Source organism: Zosterops lateralis (genome assembly GCF_965231275.1).
Source record: "Zosterops lateralis genome assembly, chromosome: 4".
Lineage (NCBI taxonomy): Eukaryota > Metazoa > Chordata > Aves > Passeriformes > Zosteropidae > Zosterops > Zosterops lateralis.
In genome coordinates, this window is record NC_139765.1 from 44417285 (window position 1) to 44442865 (window position 25581).

Here is a 25581-nt window from a genome sequence, read left to right on the forward strand (position 1 = left end):
CTTTCTCTCTAAACAGGGCACCCTTGTCTTGTTGATGAGACTTTGAAACAAATCAGAATTTGGAATAAATGGATGCACTTGGCTTCTTTAATCAACCACTGGAGAGACTTGAATCAGCCACATTTTTAGACTTTTGTATTGCAAATAACTGCATCCATTTCACAAAGGTTCTAAGAGGGAAGACAACTTTGGGGACTAGATATAGCATCTCAGAGAGCTTCATTTAGTCATTTGGATTAACTTTGTTAGTATTTTCTCCTAGGTATTCAGGCATTGTACAGAGCTGATATTAAATTAATTTGACCAGTCCTTCAATGAGGTTTTTGGCTTTATGTTCTTCCTGGGAGCCCTGAAAATAGCTGTCATCTCTAACTAAGAGGCCATGAAAGATGAATGTGACTTACAATCATCCCTGGGCCTTTCCTGCCATTATTGGCAATCTATCACAGATTTTTCTGAGTTGATAACCTCATCAATGTCGACTTAAAAAAAAAAAAAAAAAGAAATCTATGTCATCTGAGACAGTGGCCACCTTCACCAAGTTAAAAAAGATTTTGCTACACAGTGGGAGTATTCTGATATTTATTTGGGAAAGAATAGACTTTACATTTAAAACTCTCCAAATAGTGTTAAATGTTATATTAGATCAGCTGGGTTTTTTAGTTTGAAAAGTGTTCATAAATGCTATAAACAATGATTGCTAATATAGGCATTTCATTCTGCATTTAAAGATGGCTCTAGATATGGATTATACAGGACTGGAGTGACCACCAGTTGTTTTATGAATAGCAATTGCAGAATGCCACAACATCTTCTCTGAGGCCACCTGCCTGCTAAGCAAGCTGCCCTTAACTTCATTCAGAATATTCTATAGCACACTATATGAGAATATGCTGCTAGAATAAATTTTAACAATGCTTCCAGACAGTAATGCTATTATCAATTTCTCTGTCAATCAAATGATACTTTCTTTGAATTTGCATAAATCTAAATGCTGGGAAAACATAATTAAAATATTTAGTTATATTTAGATTTCTGTAATTACATTTGCATCAAATTTGTTTAAAGGATGGGATATGTGTAATGAATGACACTAGTGAACCCCTATTGCTTTACTTGAATGGGAATAACTGAACATATGAAGGGTTTTGGTTATAAGGCATAATTCAAAGAGAGTGTATAGATCACCTTTCTTAAGGAAAAAGCAAACAAACCAAAAAAGAAGTTTTCATAATTCAGTCTGAAAAATAAAGACTATTTTTTGGCTGGACTGATCATGTGGAAAAGTGTCCTCAAATCTCTTTCAGAAAGATCATAACAGAACAGCTCACAAAGTCAAAAAAGTTTGGATAAAACTAGTACCCTAAGACCTGTGAAAGCTGATTAAAATCTAAGCTTCTGCTTAACATACTATGCTGGTATTGTGTGTGCCTGCTGTGTTGACACCTTGGACCTTGCCATCCATTTCATTCCAAATGGGTCTGACCTAGATGCTCTTTAAAAAGGAATTGTTTAAAAACATCTTCAAAAGCTTTCTACTTACATTATTACACTTTGCAGTGATTTTTAAACCCCATTCTTTTTGCATCTCAAGGCCTGCTAGAGATTGTTTAGTTTTCTTTTGTTTATATTGAAAAACTTAACGTTCAGTAGCAAATTGAAATGCTTCTTTAATTTTGGGTTGTTTTATAACATAGTCACACATGCTGCCAATTAGAGTCTTATTAATGCTCATTCAGTTTGGTCATGCTGCAAAGAAAATGATAAAACCGAGCCCTGATTGCCACTGTTCTAATGAGCACAGCTGTGTCACAAGGCCAAAAAGTTCCTGAAACAATCCAAAGCCCAGACCTTAGATGGTATTTGCAAATGGGATAATGATATCTTTTTTCCTCTTTCTGCTTATGCAGGGAGAGACATGAAAGTTGAATCCCTCCCCACTCAGGTCAAGGAACTCTGGTTTTGTCCTTGTACTGGGAATTGCCTCAATCACTGGAAGTCACATCACTGCAGATATCCATGTAGCATGAACGATCTTAAAAACAAAAATTATAAAACTGAGCAGGTAAAATGAATAAGGGCATTACAAAGTAGTGATGCCTCTCTCCTAAAATTTTTTTAACCTGTTTCTATTTCCAAACTGACCAGAAAACACAAAAAATGAGCATAATAAGTAGCTTGACAAGATGGATGTATAGTTAAAATTTTCACAAGGTCCATAGGAAGACCTTATGATAAAACTTTAGTTTGTGACTGAAGCTAGGATCCTAAATCCATATCCAGGGAATTATATTTAAATGGTCTGATTATCTGGAGTACTACAAGCCCCACAAATCTGATGTAGATTAAATTCAAGATTTTTTTATGTATTTGGATGCTTAAAATAATAAATATAGGATAGTAAGTTCAGATGGTTAAGTAAGGTATGAATATTTTGGCTATGACTGATTTTCCCAGAAGGGTAAAGCATTTTTCCTATACATCACTTTCTGACTAGATACACCTAGATATTAGTGTCAGCTTTTCTTCAATCTGCTCTTACACTGAGAGTCATAAAACACATTAAAGTTTAGAAGGCTGTATAATACAAGGTAAGTATATAACTTCTGACACTGATAAAGCCAGATTATTTGCCCACATATCACAATCAATAACCCAACCAGATTTCTGATACAAGAATCATAAAGATATGCATATTGTGTGTATATATATATGTAATATTTATATTTATATAATTACTCAAATATATTATATATTATATTTGAGTAATAACAATAATATTGTTATTACTAAAAATCATAAAATAGGTCTTCAAGAAAAAAACAAACCAAGAGCAAAACTCAATAAATTTATGTAAAAAGAGCCTGATTAAGCAAAAACAACAAAAAAATATAAACACGCACTGAGCATCAGAATTTTGCTTATTGAATAATGAGAAGATATGAACTAACACCGTGTAGAGAGAAATATGAAAGTTCTAAGAGGGAAGTACTATCAAAAGTGAGAAGAGGATTTAAAACTAAACAAATCAAACAGGACAGCTATCATTGTATGCTTCAGTAATCTATTTTTATGGATGCCATGGAGCTTATTAACAACTTAAAGGAAAAACATCCCCTATACCTAACTGGAAAAAAAATCTGCCTGTATTTAAAAGAGGATTAAAGTTTCATTGATGACTATTGGGCTCTTCTCATTCATTTTCAAAAGATGTATCAAAAGATACATGCAAATGTATCTTTTCACTAAGAAAAGTCAATCATCTTGATGGTTAAAGTCAGTATCGAAAGCCATCAACAACAACCCTTCAGAAGCACATATTTTTTCTTAATTTTGCAACTTCACCAAGACTGATTATTTTGTGCCTGAATTGAAGGTCCTAAATACATTCTGCTTCCTTATAAAATTAAGTGATACGACATACTGCTGCTATCTCTGGTAATAGGGGTCATATTAACAGCATATTACTTTTATTAAAATTATTGATATTAGTAGCAGTTATAGACTGACTATAGATATAAAATGATTTTCCTTCAGACCTAAACAAAATCTACTGGAAGTGCTGAGGCCTCAAAACCCCATTGCATTTAATAAAATAATGCTAGTGTCACTAGAAAGTAAATTTTGCTTCAATAACACCTTTGAAACTATATAAAGAAACAAAAGCACGTATCTGGCTTTAGGTCAGTGTTTACTTCCCACAAATGCCTTTCCTTCAGTGTGCCATTATCCACCAGCAGAGTATGCCATTACTGGAACACAAGCTTTCATTCCACTAATGGTATTGTTTAAAGAACATATTAAGATGCTGGTGTTTTCATTCGGGAGATATCCATACATCTTCCACAAGTAATTACGTTACCAGTAATCCTTTTAAAAGGCTCTCTTTGCTCAGTTGCTTTGCCAATAGCTCTAAGCTTGGTTACATGACAATTGCACTTACTCATAGTGCATGAATTGATAACAGATGAACCAGCTAATACACTGTTGCTCTCTGATCAGTCACAAATCATAGAACTTGCACCCATCAAAGGAAACAAACATGCTTTACAAAGCCCTAGATAGTTTGGTTTTATTTATGGATGAAAACAGCAGAGAAAGCTGAAAATAGCACATGTCCTTTCACACGTTTTACGAAGAACAATTACCAAGAAATAGAGTCACTCACCCTGTAGGAGTGCTGGCATTCACAATGATATAAAAAAAGCAGTCTCTAACTGCAGAACAAGCATCTCTTTCACGAAGGATAAAAGCAGTGATATGAAGATATAGAAGACAGTCCATATCATGAAATACTCTAATAACACCAACAGATTCAGACTAAGAAGTTTTGCTAAATATTCAAACACTGCCTGAATTAAATCTGAAGACTATTTTCCATACTGTGAATTATGTCAAATTCATTAATGAATAAAAACTGTTAACCTCAATATTAACCCTCCACATTTCTACTGTAGACTCTACTCCTTGTTCCTGAGGTAGTGATTAAAAATAGCAACTGTCACCATATCTGTCAGTCAGTGTATACACAGATGATGCAGGAGGCAGTGTGCAGAAGTGTTTTTGAATCACCAAGCAGCAGTACACAGAAAGGCAGAGAATAAATTAAACCAAAAAATAAGCCTCAGGCTGATGTGTTTGAACTTCACTGCAAACATTCTTCATACATATTTAATTGCTCCATTGAGACTGTGACTGTTCTGGAGATGTTCCAGGCATTATTTCCATTCCATTAGTACACTTGCAGTATGTGTACTCCTTAACCCAAAATGATTGATTCTATAAATGTCTTCCCACTTACTGACCTGAACACTAATTGAGGTTGTGTATAGGTTAAAAGAGAGTGTATGCTTTTTGAAACCAGCCAACATATATTGTAGTCCCTGAAAGATCTTGTGGCACAAGAAGTGGTACTCCTAACTGAAGACATCAATATGTGGTTTCACAGAAATGTTTCAGGTAGGAAGACTTGGAAATCATACAATAGGTTGACAGACTTTGCTAAACAACACTTAAAACAGAAGCTTAATTCTGAGCCCCACCTTTCTGAAACATAAAACATTCATTCTTTGAAATACAATTATCACATACCAGATGCTTTTGTCTGTGCTTGCCCCTTGTAAATTAATTTGCTTTGGGAGAAAGTATAAAATTTTACTTTCCATAAAAATAAAACTTTAGCAGTTAAGATAATTTTATTAGTTCAGCTGCATACAAGAGGAAAAGTTAAAAGTTTTAAAACATCATAATTAAAACTAAGATAGTGTTGTACACTGTAAATTATTCTACTATGAACCAAAAATTTTCCTGTTCAAATTATAAAAGGTTAATAAAGTACAGTGTATCAGCTAAAATTTCAAGTAAGACACCCTGAGGAAACAATGCTTAAGATCTCCATGAGCACTGCCCCAATTCCAGATTAACCTTGAGGTGCTGGAGCATATTCAAAGAAGTGCAACGAAACCTTTGAAGGGTCTGGAGCACCAGTCCATATCACAAGGATATGGAATGGCTGAGGGAGCTGTGGTTGTTTAGCAGAGGTCAGTCTCTTGTAACAAGTGACAGAAGAGGAAACAACCTCAAGTTGTGTCAGGAGAGGTTTTTGTTGGCTATTAGGATAAATTTCCTCATTGAAAGGGCTGTCAATCATTGGAACCAGCTGCCCAGGGAAGTGCTTGGAGGTATTTAAAAGACATGCAGATGTGGCACTTAGGGACAAGGTTTAGTGGTGAACATGGTAGTGCTAGGTTAATGATTGGACTTCAAGGTCTTTTCCAATCTAAATGATTCTATGATCAGCCTGAAAGCTAGAGACAGTTTTAAACCCTTAGTGTTTAAGACATTAAAATCAGTTGTACCACATTTTGAAAGATAAAATGCTATATTACAGAGGTATGCTCATGCAGGTTGGGTCAAGCTTGCATCAGACATTGGAAGAATACTTGAGAGACACTTATATTCATATTATATATTTTTTTAATAATGTTTACAAACATGAGTATGTTAGACTTCATGTAACAGAATACTGGAGAGAAGCTTAGACAAGAAATCTGGACCTGTCTTTGAGAGAACTTTCATCCTGAGAACTAATGCATTAAAAATGACATTGCCAGTGCTGTCTTCCTCCAGACCCTCCAGATCAAATTTATTCAATTTAAACCTGATTGTTTCCCACTTAAATTACAGCTCTTTCACCTCACTATATAATTTAAAAGTCAAATAAGGTATTTACAGCTTTTTTATTGTCATTGAAAACATGCACCACTCTATTTCCTTCCCAAGACCTACGCTTCTTGTGCTATGCCAATTGGCCTTGAATATTTCAAGAGACGAGGTCAGGTCAAAGCATGCAAATAACTGGAAGCTGAGCATGTTTTGAGGTCCATTTTTTTTTTTTTTTTACTGGCACACCACTTCTGTAAGCAGCAAATATATGTTTATAGACAAGGGATTTAGCACAGTTCTTTGCCATGTTTCTTTTTAAATTTAGAATTCCAGACAGTAACCTCCCTGGGGCAGAGTTCACTTCTCCTGGATGCTGGCACAATGGACGTCCCATGAAAGAGCATTTATAATATCAGTTTGTTTTCAAACTATGGTCATGGGTGTTTGTTTATTAAAAATATTAATTTTATTAAATTAATTTAGATTTTATTAAATTAAATTATTAAATTAAAAATTAATTTTCCAGAAGTTATACATTTATTCTTTCAGTTTATAGTAGAGATCACAGAATCAGAATGGTTTGCGTTGAAAGGGAATTTAAAATTGGGTTGAAAGGGAATTTAAAGATGATCTTTTTCCAACTCCCCTGCCAACACCTTTCAGTACACCAGGTTGCTCAGAGCACTGTCCAACCTGGCCTTGAGCACTTTCAGGGATGAGACCTCCACAAGCACTCTGGGAAATCTCTTCCAGTGCCCCACCATCCTCACAGAAAATTTCTTCCTTACATCTGGTCTAAACCTACCCACTTTCGGTTTAAAGCCATTCCCCCTTATCCCATCATAACATATCGTTTTAAAAAGTCCCTTTCCATCTTTCCTGTCAGCCCCTTTAGTCAATGCAAGGCTGCTATAAGGTCTCCCTGGAACTCTCTTATCTTCAGGCCAAACAACTCCAGCTCTCTGCCTTCGTAGAACAACTCCATCTCACCTGCCTTAATAAAAGAGGTGCTTTGAATAAAAATTCAAACCAAGCCAACAAAATGAAAAGTAGCATGCATGAAAAAGGTTTTTGCATGGGACCTAATGAAGAGGTTTGTTCAGAACTGGGACAAAGCTGTGCCTAGTATTTTTAAAGTAAGAAATACCTTTTTTAAAAAAATTATTTTAAGCATAATGTTGAATAAATTAAAACTGCCATAGTGAGTCACAAAACTGAAACGAAAACCTCCTTCATTTTAATGCAATAATTTGATAATTTCTTGTTCCTTGCCCTTTATCTTCTCAGTTATGAAATAGTCTTTAATAAATGAAATCAAATTCAGATTTTTTATAGCAGAACTAGCAGAATCTGGTAGGATTTGTTTAAAAGAAATGGGAAAGCAGCAAACAAGAGTAGAACAAAGCTTTAAAAAGTAAACAAAGCTTAAAAAAATATGAACCCTTCTCAAGGCTGAGTAAGTTGTTTTCCAATTGTTTTCACTGGCTTTGCCTTACCTCTCAGCCATCACAGACAAGGGCTGATGCCCTTTCCACTGAAATCTAGAAAGATTTACTCTTTGTCTGCATGAGAAGCAACACTGTGCTCACCAATGCAGCAACACAATCAGTAATACAAAGCAAACAGCAGTAAACTGGAGTCAAGGTGGTTTTGATTGAAGGAGTAGGTCAATCATTTCAGTACATAAAGAATCTGAAAAGATGAAAAATGTCAAGTACTGTATTAAAAATATTGTTATTTACACAGTTTACTGAAGCTCCTTGATTAGTCAATATCACAAAATCAGTGTTCATCAGGATAACTTCCTGCTAGACAAAGCATGCTCAAAATATGCATGGTCTGGAGTTTAACTGACAGCTGGTTTTGTAAGGGCTTAACTGCTAACATGATTTTTTTTGTGTGTGTTAAAAGAAGAAAAATTTAGCAAAGATGCTAAAGTATCAAAACATACATTATGAAACCAAAAGCCCTGCAGGGCACCTTTTGTTAACAACCTTTTGTTGTGATTTCATTGAAAATTTAATCTACTCTTTGTTTTAGGCCTTGCTTTTCCCACAGTCACAAATTGCAGCCAGACAACATGCAATTATCTGAAATAAAAATATAGCCTCAATATTCTCATTATGGTACCCAGCCTAAAAAGGATACAAAGCTGAATACCTTGATTAAAATAGTTGTCAGCAGATGCATTTAATTTTACCGCCATACTGATTTTTTTAAAGTATAAAAGCAAGTAAGAAACAAAAGAAAGGCTCTTCACATCTAAATTGAGGTTTTATACATGGACTAAATAAGCTTATATACATTCATATTTATAATTGTTTAAGCATATCCTAGGAAAATAGTTTTAATTAAGTTTTCTTTTTTATTGAAACAGTTCATTCTGTGGTCATGGGGTATAAGAATCTGAGTGGGGGCAGAATGGGACAGAGGATGGAGTCCAGCAGCACTCAAATAATAACTTCTTGCTCAAAATTTAAGTCCAGTCTTTGCAAAATGTTCTGTCTAATTCTTCTCTTAGGCCTAAATAACTGAATCTGGATACACCAAGCTCTTGTTTCTTTATTTTAAAGCATCACAAGTTAGAATGTACAACCACATTTTAGTCATGTGCAGCACTTTGAATGCCAAGATGTCATTTCACTAGAACCATTATTACTCTGTGGCTGTTAGCCTGTTTGTATCAGAAAACAGGTGGATATGGTAAAGAGTTTCACTAATTGTATTTGAAAAATTGATGCCCAAAAGAAGTCACATCATGAAGAACCATCAGGAAATTAAGCGGAATAAAACTTTTTAAATTACACACTCAATGGATGACAACTGCCATATCCTTCTGAAAACTGCAGAAGATTATTAATCTCATCCTCAGTATCCCCAGGGAGACTGATTTCAGTTCCCACTGTTAAAAAATTCCATTAATAGTGGTGGAATAGTTTCACTGTGTTAGTGTGTCCAGTTGCACATGAAATCCACAGGTCTTAAAAACATAATTTCCAAGCCAACCTTCACTGGGCACAAATCACTTTCAGAATTGCTTCTTCAGATGGATCTGAAAGCCAGACAACACTTAACATTATCACATGTAAATAACTCAGTATTTACACAAAACACAGGAATAATAATTTTTCTTCATTAAAGGAAGATTGGTGCCTGACAGTTTCAATGGTCTTCTATGATGCTGTCACAGCATTGGTGGATAGGGAAAGAGCAACTGCCATCATCTACCTGGAATTGTGCGAAGCATTTAACATTGTATTGCATGACAGCCTCTTTCCAAACTGGAGAGATGTGGATTTGATGGATGGACCACTGGGTGTATCAATAAGGAATTGGCTGGATGGCATTCAAAGAGTTGTGATCAGTCACTTGCCATGAGTTATGTTCCCAGGGGTTGGTATTGGCTGTGTCACATCTGTCTTGGTGTTATGGACAGCTGCATCAAGTGCACCTCAGCAAGGTTGCCAACACCAAACTCTGTGGTAGAACTGACATGCTGGAGGGAAGGGATGACACCCAGAGGGACCTTCACAAGATTGAGAGGTGGGCCAGTGCAAATCTCATGAAGTTCCACAAGGCCAAGTGGAACTGGTCCTGCACCTGGGTCAGTATAATCCCAAGCACAAGTACAGGACTGGATTAATTTCTCCCCTTGGAAGAGGTGCCCTGGGGAGAAAGACTTGCAGGTGTTGATGTACAAGAAGCTTAATGTAACCTGGCAATGGGCACTTGCAGCCCAGAAAGCCAAATGTGCCCTGAGCTTCATCAAAAGCAGCGTGGGCAGCAAGGTGAGGGAGGGGATTCTGCCCCTCTACTCCACCCTTGTTAGACTCCACTTGTAGTGCTGCATCCAACTCCGGGCCCCCCAAAAGAAGGACATTGACCTGTTGAGACGAGTTTAAAGGAGGAACACAAAGGTGATCAGAAGGCTGGAGCACCTCTCCTATTAAGACAGGCTGAAAGAGGTTGGGTTGTCCAAAACAGTGAAGAGAAGGCTCCAGGGAGACTTTACTGCAGCCTGTCAGAACCTAAACAGGGCTACAAGAGAAGTGGAGAGGGACTTTCCATAAGGGCATGTAGTGATAGGACATGGAGGAATGGCTTTAAACTGAAAGAGGGCAGGTTTAGATTACATATAGGGAAGAAAGTCTTTCCCGTAAAAGTGGTGAGGCACTGGAACATTTTGTCCAGTTGTGGATGCCCCATCTTTGGAAGTGTTCAAGGTCGGTTTGAATAGGGATTTGTGAAACTTAGTGTAGTGAAAGGTAATGGCAGAAAAGTTGGAAAGAGATGACTTCCAAATTTGCTTTCAACCTATGCCATTCTGTGATTCCACGAGAAAGATGAGTCAGAAGTTAAACTAAGTGTATCAGCAAATTCTAAGGCACAAATTTAAACATGCTATTAAGGAGAAATACAATTTAAAAAAATATTCCAGCATTCCAGGAAGGCAAATAATTTAATTACTCTAATCATTTTAGAAAACTCTATTGATTTTTGGAATCCAGCCATGAAAAAGTCGATGAACTCTGGCTGTAAGCATGAGCAGCTGAAACACTCACTCTCTGGTCTCCACTGAACTTTGTGGGTTTTCAGAGTTCACATCTTGAATAAAACCACCAGCTGACACTGCAACTTCTCTATGCATCAGTCTTTGGTCTGATGGATCCTTTACAGCTTTCCCAAAGAAATGAGTTTCAGTTGAACTGACCATGTTTTGGGCTATGATTTTGGCAGGCTTCTGCACACTGAAGCAAGGATACAGGACTGAATTTCTGCATTGATAGTCTAAAATGTTTCCTTCTGTTGTAAGAATGATAATCCACAATGTGCATGCTGATATAATTTCAATACTTGGAACTTCTATCCTGCGGTGGCTATCTCAATTATCTGACCATATTTTTTATTTTTATATTCTATATTTATCTATATTTTAGCACTTTTTTCTGCGTATATGATCAAATAATGTGTATTATGTGACAACTACAATCATCCTGATTTTGGAGTGGACCTAAAATGAGTCCTAGGCTAGCTGTAAATGCTAAAGATAAAAAAAAAAAAAAAAATCTAATAACAAACAAAGGAAGAAAGGTAAAGCACTTAAGCAGAAAGAGGGCAAGGATATAAAAACAACCATATCACTGAGTCTGCTCTTCTGGAAAATCTTCCCATGCCTGAGTGGGGGAAGAGGTGTCTTCTGCTCAGCAAGAATTCTGCAGAAAGTGGAGACAGTGTGCTAAAAATGGACTTGCTCCAACTGTGGTTGAACCAAGAACTGAAACTCATTCAGAGAAAAGAACTTGGAATTTCCCAAGGAAAATTTTTATCTAAGAACTAGAGCTTCTCAGGTTTTGGCATAGAATGTGATTTTGTGAAAGTGCTGTAATTTAGCAGTACTGCTATTACTGAAACATTGGAGACACTACACTTAAGAAGTTTTATTAAAGCTATACATAGGACAAAATATTTTTAGCAATTGTTCATGATATACCTCTTTCTCAGTAATATAGATGGAATAAAATGTACTTTTAGAAAGAGGTGAACATGGATTGCCATATCCATCCAATTACGAAGTCTAAACTTAGGAATTTAGCAATTATATAGGAATAAAACCAGGGTTTTTTTCTAACAGGCAATCAACTACTGAATTGCAAGTATCTACCAAATATAACTCAAAAAAAATTTAAACAGGCTGAAGAACTGAAAAGATATGGTATAAAATACATGTGTAGTACAGTGGTTCAGAGAATTTAAATCCAAATTAAAGGTGAAATTTATGTCTATGGGCCCAGTCCAAAAGCCCATTGTAGCTAATGGGTTATGCTTTTCTCTCTTCAGTATAATTATCTTTCAGGCAGATTGGTCTGTGAATATTTTTTTTAAACCCCAGGACATTAAATGTTTCCACGCTAGAACTTACCAGGGGAATGGTGTAATTGCAGGGGCATTAGGAACTCCCTTGCTTCCCTCTGTTGCCCTGTCAAGTGTGTGATTGTGTGAGTGGATGTAGATGAACACGTATGTTCTACTTCATGTGAAAGGAAAGCTGCCATGCTATACTCACTCTCCTCCTCTGCCAACCTTTTTCTTATTCATGCAAATACAAATAAGAAGCAACATATATTTTTGTTTGATTTGTAGGAGTCTCCATCAGAACAAAAAATAGGATGAGACCACTTAATGTAACTTGAATGAGAAAAATAAAGAACTTAATCTTCAAGCTAAAGTGATCTCACAATTTTCATTTGTTTCCTTGGTTTTAAATTATTTTTTTAAATCTCAGAGCTCAGAGCTCCCTAAACTTAATAATCTCTCCCTCAAAAGCTTTGCCTTGAGAAGAAAAGTGAGATGAAGAGTGATTTGTCTCACTATTCTTTCTTCCTGTCACAACTAGGGTATGGGAAAATGCATGACACAGCCTTTCCAGATAGAAACTGGCACAGGCAAGCTACAGATTTCTTCCTTGATAGTTGAGACAGATGGGAGACTTCCACCTGCATGCCCTCCCATATGAATACCTTTTCTCTGCTCATATATAAATAATGTGATGCAAAGCATCCACCTCTCATGCAGTGCATTAGTAGTCTATGCAGAACATACTCCATGTGGCCACATGGGAGGCCTGTGGAGTGATTGCAGTCCCTAAGACGCTCCCAGAAAAGCCAGGGAAAGGTTGAGACAGACCACAATGTCAGATCAGCAAATGCAATGTCAGAAGCCATCCTCCCCACAGCTGACCTAGGGCCCCAGATCATCCTTACCCTTTCCCTCTTGCTTCTGCAAACTTAGCAGCATTTAGGGCTATTGCTGTGCTGGAGAAAGGGAGGAAGGGAAGAAGGGAAAGAGAAGGGCAGACGTTCTGCTAGGGACTGAGAAACACTTCCAGCTGAAAGCAGTACCCGCTGAGGAGAGCAGATTGGTGGGAGAACTCTGAATTGCTGGTGCAATAGTTTTCATGCACTGAGGAGTGGGGGCATCTGAGAACAAGGTCCAAAAATGTATCTGACTCATGTGGTTGCCAAGCTTCAACCATACTGGTGAGTTTTGACCACCTTTACTTTTTCATACTAGAACTGTAAAAGCACTCTGTTATCCAAGTGGAAAACTTTTCCTCAGGACATGAACCAGAGAATTTGTATAGGACCAAGTTGAAGAAAAACTTTCCTGCAAATATTTTTGATAATACAACATATTTGTATTTATTCAATGCTTTCAAAAATTCAAAATAATAAATAATAAAACCTAAAAATAGGCAGAAACCTTAACTCTCATTTACATAAATAAAAGTTCAACATTCTGTATTATTATTAATTATTTTTGAAATTTTTCCATGTTAAAAAATTGTCATTTCACATCATAGCTTATCAATAATACCCAGAAATGAAATAAATGCTCTCAAAAATATCTTAGTCATGTCTCAAGAAATTATATTCATACATCTTGAGCCACACTAAACGTAACAATTACTATTCATGGACAGTTTTATCTTGACAGAATATATTTAACAATGCCAGACCAGACTGGTAGTCAGATCACTCAATATAAATAATCTGTGGAGGACCTTAGTGAATATTTTGCATTGAGACAAAAAGGAAATCATAAGAAAATTATGTATTGTCTTGCTATCCAAACTGATATTCACTTGGGTTCTAGTCTAAGATTTACTGTGAGCAACAATATTGGGAAATATTTATATGTTCTTTTATACTATTTATGCTATTTACCAGGCAATCTGCCTTACTTTTTAGATGATTCCAGGTTTCTGTTCAGTAGTCAGTACCTTATCCCAAGATAAATTACTTAAATATGAAAGAATTAATAGATATACTTAAAAACTCCCAAACCAGGGAGAGAGTACTGTATGTGTATCTAAATGCGCATATATTATAGATACAATTATTTAGTTGTTCATGCAGTTTTATTTGTGGGAATGTATCCCAAAAACTTTTGCTCAAATTTAATGGAATGTTTGTTTTGTTTCAGTTAGTGCACAACTTAAATTGATTGAGCTATAATGTGTAGTTAGTTTTTTTCAATGCAGCCTATAGTGAGAAGAATGAATGTTTTTAGAAGCCGCATTTTGAACATTCATATATGTGAAAAGAAGATAATTTTACAGTACAAATTTATCATTCTGATTGTGAAAACATAGAATATGGAAATATAATTTATCAAACCAAATGTTCAAATAGGTACATAATAGAAAATCTATTATGGAAACTGCTTTTATTTCTTTATAGAAGATGTGGCTATCTATCTCATAAGGAAGCTTTCTCTACTTCCAGGACACAAAATATTGTCCAGTTAAGAATACTAATGTAAGCTATGTTTGACACAAGCCAGTATAAATCTGTGTACATAAATTAGAATGCTATAGCAATTCTGCACAATTACTTTAAATAAAAGCTTCTAAATCTATATTACTAGGTTGATTTGTTAAATTAAAATACTGTGGTTCCTAACACACATTTCTGAGCATGTGTAGTTGTATTTTTATTAAAGAAAGCTAACAGGAGCTTATGGAAATACACACTAATAGAAGAATGTTTAGTTTGTGAACTCAAACAGCAAACAGAGAATCAAAAATTTACAATTATCTGTATTACTCTATTTCTTTTTCATATTGGTATCTGTTTTGCATTATTTCAGACAAGAATCCTGTGTCAAAGGACAATTGTCTTTATTGCACCAATAAAGACTGATCATTGTGAACACATACAATGAATGTCTAGCCAGGGATACCACAGAAATGGATTCCAGCCTGGAACTTGCATATTCAAAAGGTTCAGCTTGTATATATTGTTCACCCTGTCTGCAATCAAGATTCAGCTGCACAATCTACTGTTATCTCTACAATCCCCAATTTTGATAATCTAACTTTGAATATCAATTTTCTGTTACCTGGTTACACAGACCTCAGCATTCTTTTCCTCTATTCCCATAAACTGGTTTCTTTTTGACTGTGCTCTGTTTTCTCCCTATGGTGAAAAGTTAACATTCTTTATGCCTTGCTAATTATAAACCCTCCATACTCTGTTAGGAAGATCTTGAGGACAATTAATATTGGAGCATTTTGTCAAAAGAGAGTATTGAGGTCTTGCCTCTATTGAGCCAAGTGCACACAGCCCAGAGATGTCCTTATGATTTTATTCTAACTACTATGCTCAGCTCTCCACAGGATATGGCAGGTCACTGCAGAAGACACAGCAAGGAGGAGACAGTGATTTCAGGCACAAAGTAGGCAGAGATAGGCACCCCAGGCCTCGGTGGCAGAGAGCAATATGTTAAATGAGTGATGAGTGTACAGCCTGAGCACACACTGGGGCTCTGTGTGGGCTGCCTCTAACATCACCTGCCTGTACTGCTGGGAAGAGCTCGCTCCTGTGCAGATGTGTAGGGGACATCTCTGGTGTAGGTTGGACTTATTAAATGTTTGCAGGGAAATAAATAAAAAAAAAAGTTATTTGCAAAATAATCAGTATTATCAAATTCTACTTCTGCCCCTGCTTCATGTAATATCCAACATCAAAATTAAATATGGTTCTATATTGTCTTATCTTACCCCTAGCTACAGCTGTTGACTTGTCATCAGACTTGCCCAAGATCTTTATTTGACTTTATTCAACAAACTTCTTTCCTTTTTTGCTTCTTTCAAATGCCAGTCTGCTCATGTCATATATAATTTGTCTCTCTTAAATCAGCCAAGATATCAACATTAAAAAAAATCAGCCTGTTTCATGTCATGCTTATGATTTTGCAATACTGACAGTGATGACAGCACCAAAGACAGTGGTCTGTAGAGAGACTCATCTGACTGCAGGTGGTGCAGATATTTAATTCCTTGTGTGTATCTTTCTTTCGTGACCAACAAACATGTCTGCACATCTTAGTAATTCCATCAGGGCTCAAAAATCTTCATGGCTACCTAGAAGTCCTCTTGACAACACACTTTCTTAAACACATGGAAAAGTGTATTTGCATTGTATCACTCAGCAGTATAACAGCATTACACAAAGCTGCCTTAGAATGATGGAATTAGCCATGAGCAGAGCTGGAAATTACCAAAATGGGGACCTTTTTATGAAAAAAAGACAACCTCTGACTTCAAAAAAGTTGAAGGCACTTCAAAGTACTCCTTAGTGATGGACTACACAAAGGCAAATAGCAACTTATCATTCTTTAGCTAGATGAGGTGTTTGTGGAAGAATTATATAGTGAAGAAATACAGAAGTCAGACAGAATCTTCAGGAGCAACACTCAAGCAGTTGCAAACAGTGTTTCCAGAGAATGATTTAAAATAGGAAATTATAAGATAAATCAAAACCTTAGTGAATTAGTTGCATTGAAGAGCTGAAAACATTTCCAAATAAGAAACAAAGCAGCCACATAATTAACTATCATAAATGAGTGGATGGTGCCTTCACCACCTTTACAATCCATCAATCTTTGGTACATCTACAGAAATTTTCTGATTTTGCAAAGTAAAGCTGAAAATACAAAAGATAATATAAGAAAAACGAGTCTAGTTTGTATCTAAAGTTTTCATTTCATCAACCACTTTAGAGTGTGTATCACATATCTATACTAGGAATAATTAAAATACAGTGCACAGTATTGCACTAGCTTACTAAACAGGTGTGCTACTAGAAAATGTCCTGAATAAATGGATTTTGACCTATCAGGATCTGTGTAGGACACACTGTTGAGGATGCTTCATTTAGCACATTTCAGAAATGAGGCTGTACACATCACATTGTTTAAGCAACAATAAAGTAAATGCAAATACCTCACGTTACCATGCATAACATTATCACGCCTTTATTTTTCCTACCTAATGGAGAAGAAAAAAATCTATTTTTACTGATGTCTACCTTGCACGATATAAATAATGTTTACAGAATATAGATTGTCATCCAGGGCTATTTTATTTCACTACTTAAAGCTAAAAATAAAAGCATTTATGTCACCCTTTAGGTTTTGAGCATACCCTTTAGTATGAGACACTTGCATGAAAACCCCCTTTTTTTACTCATCTCTATATTGAACTTTTGGTAGGATTTGTATTATTTGAACTAAGATACTGATTTTTAACATTTTAGAGTGGAAGAAAATTGCTTGCAGCAATATTTACGTAATTTTAATACTGTTTTATTGATCTCCCCGACAGGCATAAATTTGAAAACTATCACGTCACCTTGCTTTTTTCCAATTTTCCAGCCTTTTCATGTAATTAAGTTTTTTCTCAAATCTTAACTAATCTCCTTTACAGTCTTTCAGACAAAGCTATTCTTCAGACAAGGATGAAAAAAATCAATGATGTTTTAGAATAAGCTTTTTGCTCAGATGACACTACAATCATTGATAGCCCACTTGGCAACTGTCTGTTAATTTTTTTGATACATCTGCTTTACCTTTTTGCCCATCCCTGAACGCTGAGGCAGAATCTTCCTCTGCACATCCTGAAATGATGACAAGGAGCTACTTGAATCCCCCCGCCCCCATCCATAACTCAAGTATTCAGTCACATTTTTTTTTTCACCTAGTTTTCTAAGAGCCCTTTTTCATGCATTTTTCAAATTATTAACTTAATTTTTAAGTTCTTTCACATCACTAATATTTATGATGTATATAAATAATGAATACTACTTCAAACATTAAATAACGTAACTCCTTGGCCTTATCAATGTAGCAAAAATTTATTATTTTATTCATAACTTTCAATGTACATTTCTGAGATTATTTCTAAATGATAACACACTTAGTCTTACTAGTTTTCTTAATTGCATTCAGTAAAGAACTTTGTCAAAAGCCTTGGGAAAGTCCAAATAAATTAGATCAAGCATTTCTCCCTCATCCATTACTTTGATGACATGTGCAAAAAGTTCTAAGAGATCAAAGAAGGTTTTCTTTTGGCAAAGATTCCCTGGCTTCCTTTAGCAGAAATTAATCTAGAGCTCTGCTCATAATTCCATTATTGACATATAATGAAATATAATATATAATTATATAATATAGTCAATCCATTAAGCTAAAACTGAACTCACACTTACAGGCCAGTAGGATAATACTAGTTTGCTGAAAACAAAAAAGGCAGAAAAAGCAAAACAGTATCCAAATTTTAATATTCAATTTTTCAATAGGCAATTAAGTGCTAATAAACTTGCATCAGCTCAACCCCTTCAGTTCCTTATAAGCTTTGTGTGTAGCCAATCAGCCACCTGATTCTGCTTTCTTTTCAATTTTCTCTTATTCTCTTTTATTCCCTTAATATAATAGCTTGCTTTTTACTCCTTTAAAGTGGAGATACTTTATTGCATTTTCTGTAAGAGACTCCATACAAATAAATCTTTCAGCTTCTCTGTAAGAGTTTTTTGAAATCTGTTTTTTTAAAAACAGCAGGTCTGATGACATTTTCATGAGTTTTTCCAGTTCTGATATAATTGAAAATATCTTAGCTATTTCTTAAATCTTCAGCTATAAGGTCTTCAGACTGCTTCTCAGAATATATATTCTCCATCTTCCATTTTTCCTGTCATAATTTGTGTTCTTTTCCAAAAGTTACATTTGTCTAGAATTTATCTGGAAGAGGCTACGTTTGAGGTGACATAAACTCTTAACCCTCACAACTTTTTGCATTGATTTTTTAATATTTTTTCCTAAATTATCTGAGACTGACGTGACATTTTAAATCCTATTCCTGTGGTAATTCAAGGAATTGCTAAAATTAATTTCATGGCCACAAAAGGAAATTCAAACATCTCCTTTATTACAAGGAATTACAGTACGACACCCAAATATTATCACAGATAGCAAAAAATCTTGCAACCCAATCAGAAAGTGTAAAAATAGAATAAAAGAAACTGTATAATTCAATTTAAAAATTATATTTCTACACCAAATATTTCGATTAGGAATTCCCCACTCATGTGCCACTTCTGCAGTGTTTATTTTTTTGTTAGACCAGATTTACCTTTTCTTTTCAACCATATCACTTTCTGCCACAGATGGTCATAGAAGGTATGTTTTTCAACCTTCTATAAAAATTTTGTTTACAGTAATTTGATATTACTATTTTCCTACCAGAATAAAATGATCCTAATGTTTCCTTTCTTCCAGAAAGCTCTGGCAGACTTTCCCCAGTCTGGGTAGGGTTTGTCCTGCAGCATCATATCTGTGACCTATAGGGAAAGAAGAAATAGTAGTTACACTGGTGTTACATAAGGCAGTACTAGCAAGGACTTCAGAAGCATTTTTATTTTATGCGTGGCACCCCTGCATCAGTTTTGATAATGATAACAGATAGTAGACTAATAATAGTATGTCCAGTGTTATTTGCAATCAAGATAACAAATATTGGGCTACATATTCTGTCTCTAGAAGTGCATGCAACTCTGTGAGAAACAATGAAGACTGTAGAGATCCAAAGATAAGAAGATAAGAGGAACCAGTCTAAAAGTTACAGCAACCTACAGGATGTGAGTTCCATTCCTCTGTGGCTGTGAAGCTTTCTGGCCCAATCTGGAAGAGGGGAACCACTTCCCTGAGAGAGCATCAGTGGAATTTCCACTCTTGAAATCAGAACTGCACATCTAGGGAGTGGAAGTCTGTGAATTAAGCACTATTTAACATTTATAATGTCCTCTCAGTTTCTGCTATCAGTATAAAATGCACACTTGGGACTAGAACAGAAAAAAACTCCATAAAACTTGCAAAAAAATTTAAAAGTATGAAATATTTATTCTCGTTTTCATAATTCCTATCTAAAGAGACCATCTGTTTCTCTGTCCAGAGACTCATATGTATGCAGTACTTCTGGGTGGTACATGAAAGTATTAAAAATGACTTTCAGCTCAGTGAGGGAGGTGAATACCCCTCAGGCACCTGCTTCTTTGGGAAGCTGTGTTTTCACATCCACTTACTTCAAATTAACTGTACTAAAAAGCACCAAAAGTTACATCACAATAAACTCATAAATTCTGTTGTGCAAAAGATTCAGAGTGGAAAACCTATCCATTTGTAAAGATTTAAGCAATAATTGATCAGCTAAAGGAAATGGGGATGACCACCTGCTTCAAAATGCAGATAAGTAAACAAAATTCTATCTCACTGTTATCAGTAAAGAGTGAGAAATTACTATGTGTTTTGATCAAAATGAAAATAAATCTTAAGGTTTCAGAAGGAAATAACATCAAACTGAAGAAAAGAATTCAGATTTTTTAAAATCCAGTTTATCATCCAGAGAGTAAGCTATCACTTTCAATCAATGTCATTAATAGTGTTTATAAGAAAACCACATGGCCAATGAACAAATTAAAAATGGACTCAACTGCTGAATTTCGGCTTCAAGTTCATTTGGGGTTAAAAGCGCTCAGTGTATTAGCCTGGGATGGGTCCAAAGGATAATGACTATGTTAAATAAATAAAAATGCACATTCTAGAATTTCGTTATTCCATTAAACCTAACCTTAACAAAGAACAAATATCTTAAAAATACCACCTTTAATAACTGCTTTATGTGGGTAAATCTTTTCTCTGATCAGCAAGCTATAATACTTTTTTATAAGGTTCCAGTTATCTAAATAAATATTTCAATAAATATTTAATGCTGAATAAGACCTCTGTAAAGATTCAATTCACTACTTTAGAAACACTTTTTTTCCCTCTTAGGAAGAGTCTACATAGTAACGAATATTTGCAAAGAAGAACAGATATTTCAAGAGGCTTTCTTCGAAATAGTTTCTCCAGATACTTTCTAGGAAATTATCTGGAAGAAGATACAGTTTGCAGCTCTATGGCCAATTACTAGAGGAACATGTTTCGTAAGAATGACATACGAGATGGAGATATTTTCTGAGGAAAATGGCAAGATGACGCAGGAAATGTTCTTTCTGATATCAAATAGTTGGTCTTTCATCTCCCAACTTTGGCGTTTATTTAAAGTCATATCACCAGATCAATGTCAGGTCAGTTGCAGCTAAATTGGCTGAAGCAGACACAGTCATTAAAGGGATGCATTCCATGAAGAGAAATCCAATTACCTTTTGCATTAGAGAAATCAAATTCATTTTCTGATTTGGTCAAGGAAAGTCACTGTGGAAAACAACTCACAGGAGAAAAATAGTCAATACTGTCATACAGCAGATAAGTTTTAGATATCAAGATTTAAATATAAAACACTCATTGTTTTTAGAAAAAGAAAAAATATAAACTTTAATTTAATTTGCAGAACTTAGTGTAAAGAAATGTATGTGTTTTTCTTTCTCTATTCATATTTTCTTTCTCTATTCATATTTTCTTTCTCTATTCATATTTCATAACATAATTGCTGGACAGCATACATTTAACTCTGTTTTACTGGACTATGTTTGTAAACATTGCTTATACATGGGAATAAAATTTTGAACACTTTAGTAAATGTCTGCTTGCATCTTACATAATCAAGATGAAATAGGGAAAGCCACTTAAAATGTAATTAAGTAATACATTTTTTTCTTGAATCAGGAGATGCAATATACTTTAATCAATAATTACACTGCTTCAGTTCAAAAAGGAACGGTCCTTACATACAGACAGCATATATGCTTTCATTTTATTTAGTGCTTCATGAGAGAAATAGTTACACTGTATTAAATTGCAAAGAAAAAGCTGTATCACACACATTGCCTGGCTTTATAAGTTACAGCAATGCCACAAAAAACTCAATTTCCATTAATAATTAGTATGTCTTATATATATTACAGAATCTTAATTTTCATTTTGCCCTATAAAATATTATTTTATCAACTATTCATATTACACATTTTCTATTAATTATGAAGCCGCTCCTAATAGTTTTAAAAAGATTGATTGCTGCCATCAATAGCAAAATGTTATGATTCCCATTTTTCTGTTACAGAAAAATAAAATTGTTCCTTTTGATATGATACTTTTGATGTTTGGTACAATTGACAAACCACAGAAAGGCTTGGGTTGGAAGGGACCTTATAGATTCCTCTAGTTCCAACTGCACCCTGCCATAGGCAGGGACACCTTGCCCTAAACCAGGTTGTTCAGACCCCCATCCACCCTGGCCTACAATAGATACTACTATACAATATGCAATACAATAATTTGAAAAATGATGTTGTATCACATAGAAGAAAGAATCTGGGATTCAAACCCATTCAGAGCAAGTAACTTACTCAGACAAGAAGCGCAGAGAGCAAAATCATTAAAAACTTCAAAAAAAAAACCCAACAAAAGAGTAAGATACCTAAGATACCTGAGATGTACCAAGTGGAGCAGTAAGCCACCTTAAGGATCATTTATTCTTTCCATGCAGTTACTCTTTGATCCTATTTTCAGGATACTCTGCACATTACATCTCTCCATAGACACTCATGTCAAATGATGCTACGTTGTACCTCACAGGGTCCTTCCCAGCAGAGGCAACCTCTGCACTGGGAGTGCCAGATGAGGAAAAAGTATCTCTTCTAAGTTAACAGAAAGTGGAAGCTCCCTTAAAAAATAAAAATAAAACAATAATTTAAAAAACTTTTTTAAAAAATAAAGAAGAAGAAAATTATGTTATACTTTGGTCATGCCTACAAAGTATCATCCAAATATTTCACTAGAAGGAACTCTGCTATCATCTTCTGAGCACAAAGAGACAAACCACAGAAAACTGATGTGGCACAGGCTGCTCGCCAAGCTGTTTTCATCTGGCAAATTGTATTCTAGAAATGTAGAAATACAAAAGTACATCAGTTGGTTTAATAGTAGCTCTTCTTCATATAAGCTGCTGCAGAAACTGTTTCTTACTAGAGAAATAGACTCTGGGCTTTAGGACACAATATATTCTATGCTGAAATATTTATGAAGTGGAGACAAGCTGGTAACAGAGCATTTTCATTGCTTTATTCATACTTGGATAAATCACCGAAACAGGGTAAGAGCAGCCTTCCAGAATACAACAGAAGGTAGAAGAATCTAAGATCCACAAGTAAAGCCTGACAACACAAACTAAATGGTGAAATATGAAATATTTTTGTATTATTTTGATAACGCAATGAGTAGCAAGTAGTCTAATGGACAGTAGGACTCCCAACATAAAATATCAGTAAAGAAGCTGCTTGTGTGCAACTACTCAGCCAGAAGGATGTGACATCACAGTGTTATTGCTGGAAAACAGAGTACCCTGAATAATTGCATTTGCCAAAATATATCTATCTATTACTGTGAAATACATGACTCAAATATTAAAAGTTTTAATCAGAAGTTTCAAGTTTTATAATTTTAAAATTTTAAATATTTTATTCTAAATCATAAACCTCTTTGTAAGTAGCACTATATTAATTTCACTTGACACTCAGCCTTCAAATAGTGCATATCTTGCACATCTCCAGTCACCCCAAACTCTAAATAAGAAACATTATTTTCAGTCCTGCAACTAGGGCATTTCATTGATAAGAGTGAAAATCATAAATTCTAAAACCTTTCGGGAACTGTAAGGATGCCATATTAACGGGACAGGACAGAGGGCAGTTTCCCATGGCAAGACCATGAACATTTCTTTCCTCTTCTAAAGAATCCATCAATAGTTTTTCAAAGACTGAACATTGCCTGTGTGTTTCTGAAAAGTATGCGAGGTTTTTTTCTGGAAAAAACAGAGGCTAAATCAGGTTAAAGTAATTATGTTTTCTGAAGTCAGAGTGGGAAGTCAATGAGAGCTAATGCATATTGCTGAGGGGATACACTCTCCTTGCTTTGCTGTTATGTGCTTTTAGGTAAGAGCTATATATAGGTGTCCCACTAACTGCACATCAATTCTTTATCATATCTCAGTCTTTAAGTACTAGACTACATCACAGTGATCACATACCAAATTAGGGAAACATTTAGTACTCAGTCATTAAAAGTTTCTATCCACCACTTTGCTCTTCTTTGAGATAAGTAAAAACTGTGGAGCTGTTCACTTGACATATAAAAGTAACCTATAGGGGAAATGTTTTTATGTTTTTTTCATCTGGATTTCTGGGAGAAAACTGTCTTCTGTGGATGGTTACCAATCCTATACTCTATGATGGCATGACAGGATGGGTCAAGGAGGGGAGTATAGCTGATGTTGCCTGTCTCAACTCCAGCAAAGCTTTTGACTCTGTTTCCCATAACAACATCATTGATAAGCTCAGAAATTGTGGGTCAGATGAATGGACCCATGAAGGGGATCAAGAACTGGCTGAATAGCAGAACTTAGAGGGTTCTGATCAGCTGAGTAGGATCCAGCTGGAAGCCTGTAGTCAGTGGTGTTCCCCAGGGATCAATACTGGGACCAGTCTTAACTTTTTTGTTAGCAATGTGGACAAAGGGATAGAATGTACCCTCAGCAAGTTTGCATATGATGAGAAACTATGGGGGGTGGTTGATACACCTGAAGGCTCTGCTTTGTCCATTCATATGGATGTTGGTAGGCTGGAAAGTTGGGCAGAAAGAAACTTAATGAGGTTCAGAGAAGACAAATGAGGACCCTGCATCTGGGGAGGAATAATCCCAGTGCCAGCACAGGCTGGGGCTGACCTCCTGGAAGCGGCTCTGTGGAGAAGGACCTGGTAAACCTGGCAAACCTGGAGAGCTGACTATGAGCTAGCAGCATCCTTGTGACCAGGAGGGCCAATGGAACCCTCAGGTGCCTTGGGAAGAGTGTGGCCAGCAGGTGGAGAGAGGTGATCCTGTCCCTCCACTTGGCCCTGGTGAGGCCACATCTGGAGTGCTGTGTCCAGCTCAGGGCTCCACAGTTCAGAAAGTAAAGGATCTACTGGAGAGGATCCATGGGAGGCCACAGCGATGATGAGGGGTGTGGAGCATATCCCTTATGAGGAGAGACTGCAGGAGCTGGGCCTGTTTAGTCTGGAGAAGACTGAGACGGCATCTCATTAGTACATATAAATATCTCAAAGGTGGGTGCCAAGAGGATGGTGCCAGACTCTTTTCAGTTGTGCCCAGCAACAGGACAAGGAACAATAGCCATAAACTGAGCACCAAGAAGTTCTACCTCAACATGAGGAGGAACTTCCTCACACTGAGGGTTGCAGAGAACTAGAACAAGGCTGTCCAGGAAGGTTGTGGAGTCTCCCCGTCTGGAAACATTCCAAACCCATCTGGACATAGTCTGTGTCATCTGCTCTAAGTGACTTTGTTTAGACAGGGGCTTGGGCTAGATGATCTCCAGAAGTCACTTCCAGCCCTTACAGTTGTATGATTCTGTGATTGTACATCAACTGCTACACAGCTTACACATGATAATATGCAATGCCTCTTTTAATTCTGAAATTGTTTTGTCAGTTGAGAGGAAATGTTAAGACCTTTGTTACACATTCTTCTGAAATAACCATTAATTTATTTCAACCCCCTCTGCTGCATTTTGGAATAAACAAAATG

At 35.8% G+C, this 25581-nt stretch overlaps 1 protein-coding gene across 3 annotated transcripts in view; it reads right to left on the reverse strand.

The window, feature by feature from the left end:
- The window catches only part of TMEM117 (transmembrane protein 117), a 181516-nt gene that overhangs the window by 48048 nt on the left and 107887 nt on the right, over window positions 1-25581 (reverse strand). For all 3 annotated transcript variants that reach the window (XM_083858729.1, XM_083858730.1, XM_083858731.1), the window contains exon 5: window positions 19246-19343. In XM_083858729.1, coding sequence (XP_083714855.1) covers window positions 19246-19343 — 98 coding nt within the window. The remainder of the gene's footprint in view (window positions 1-19245; window positions 19344-25581) is intronic.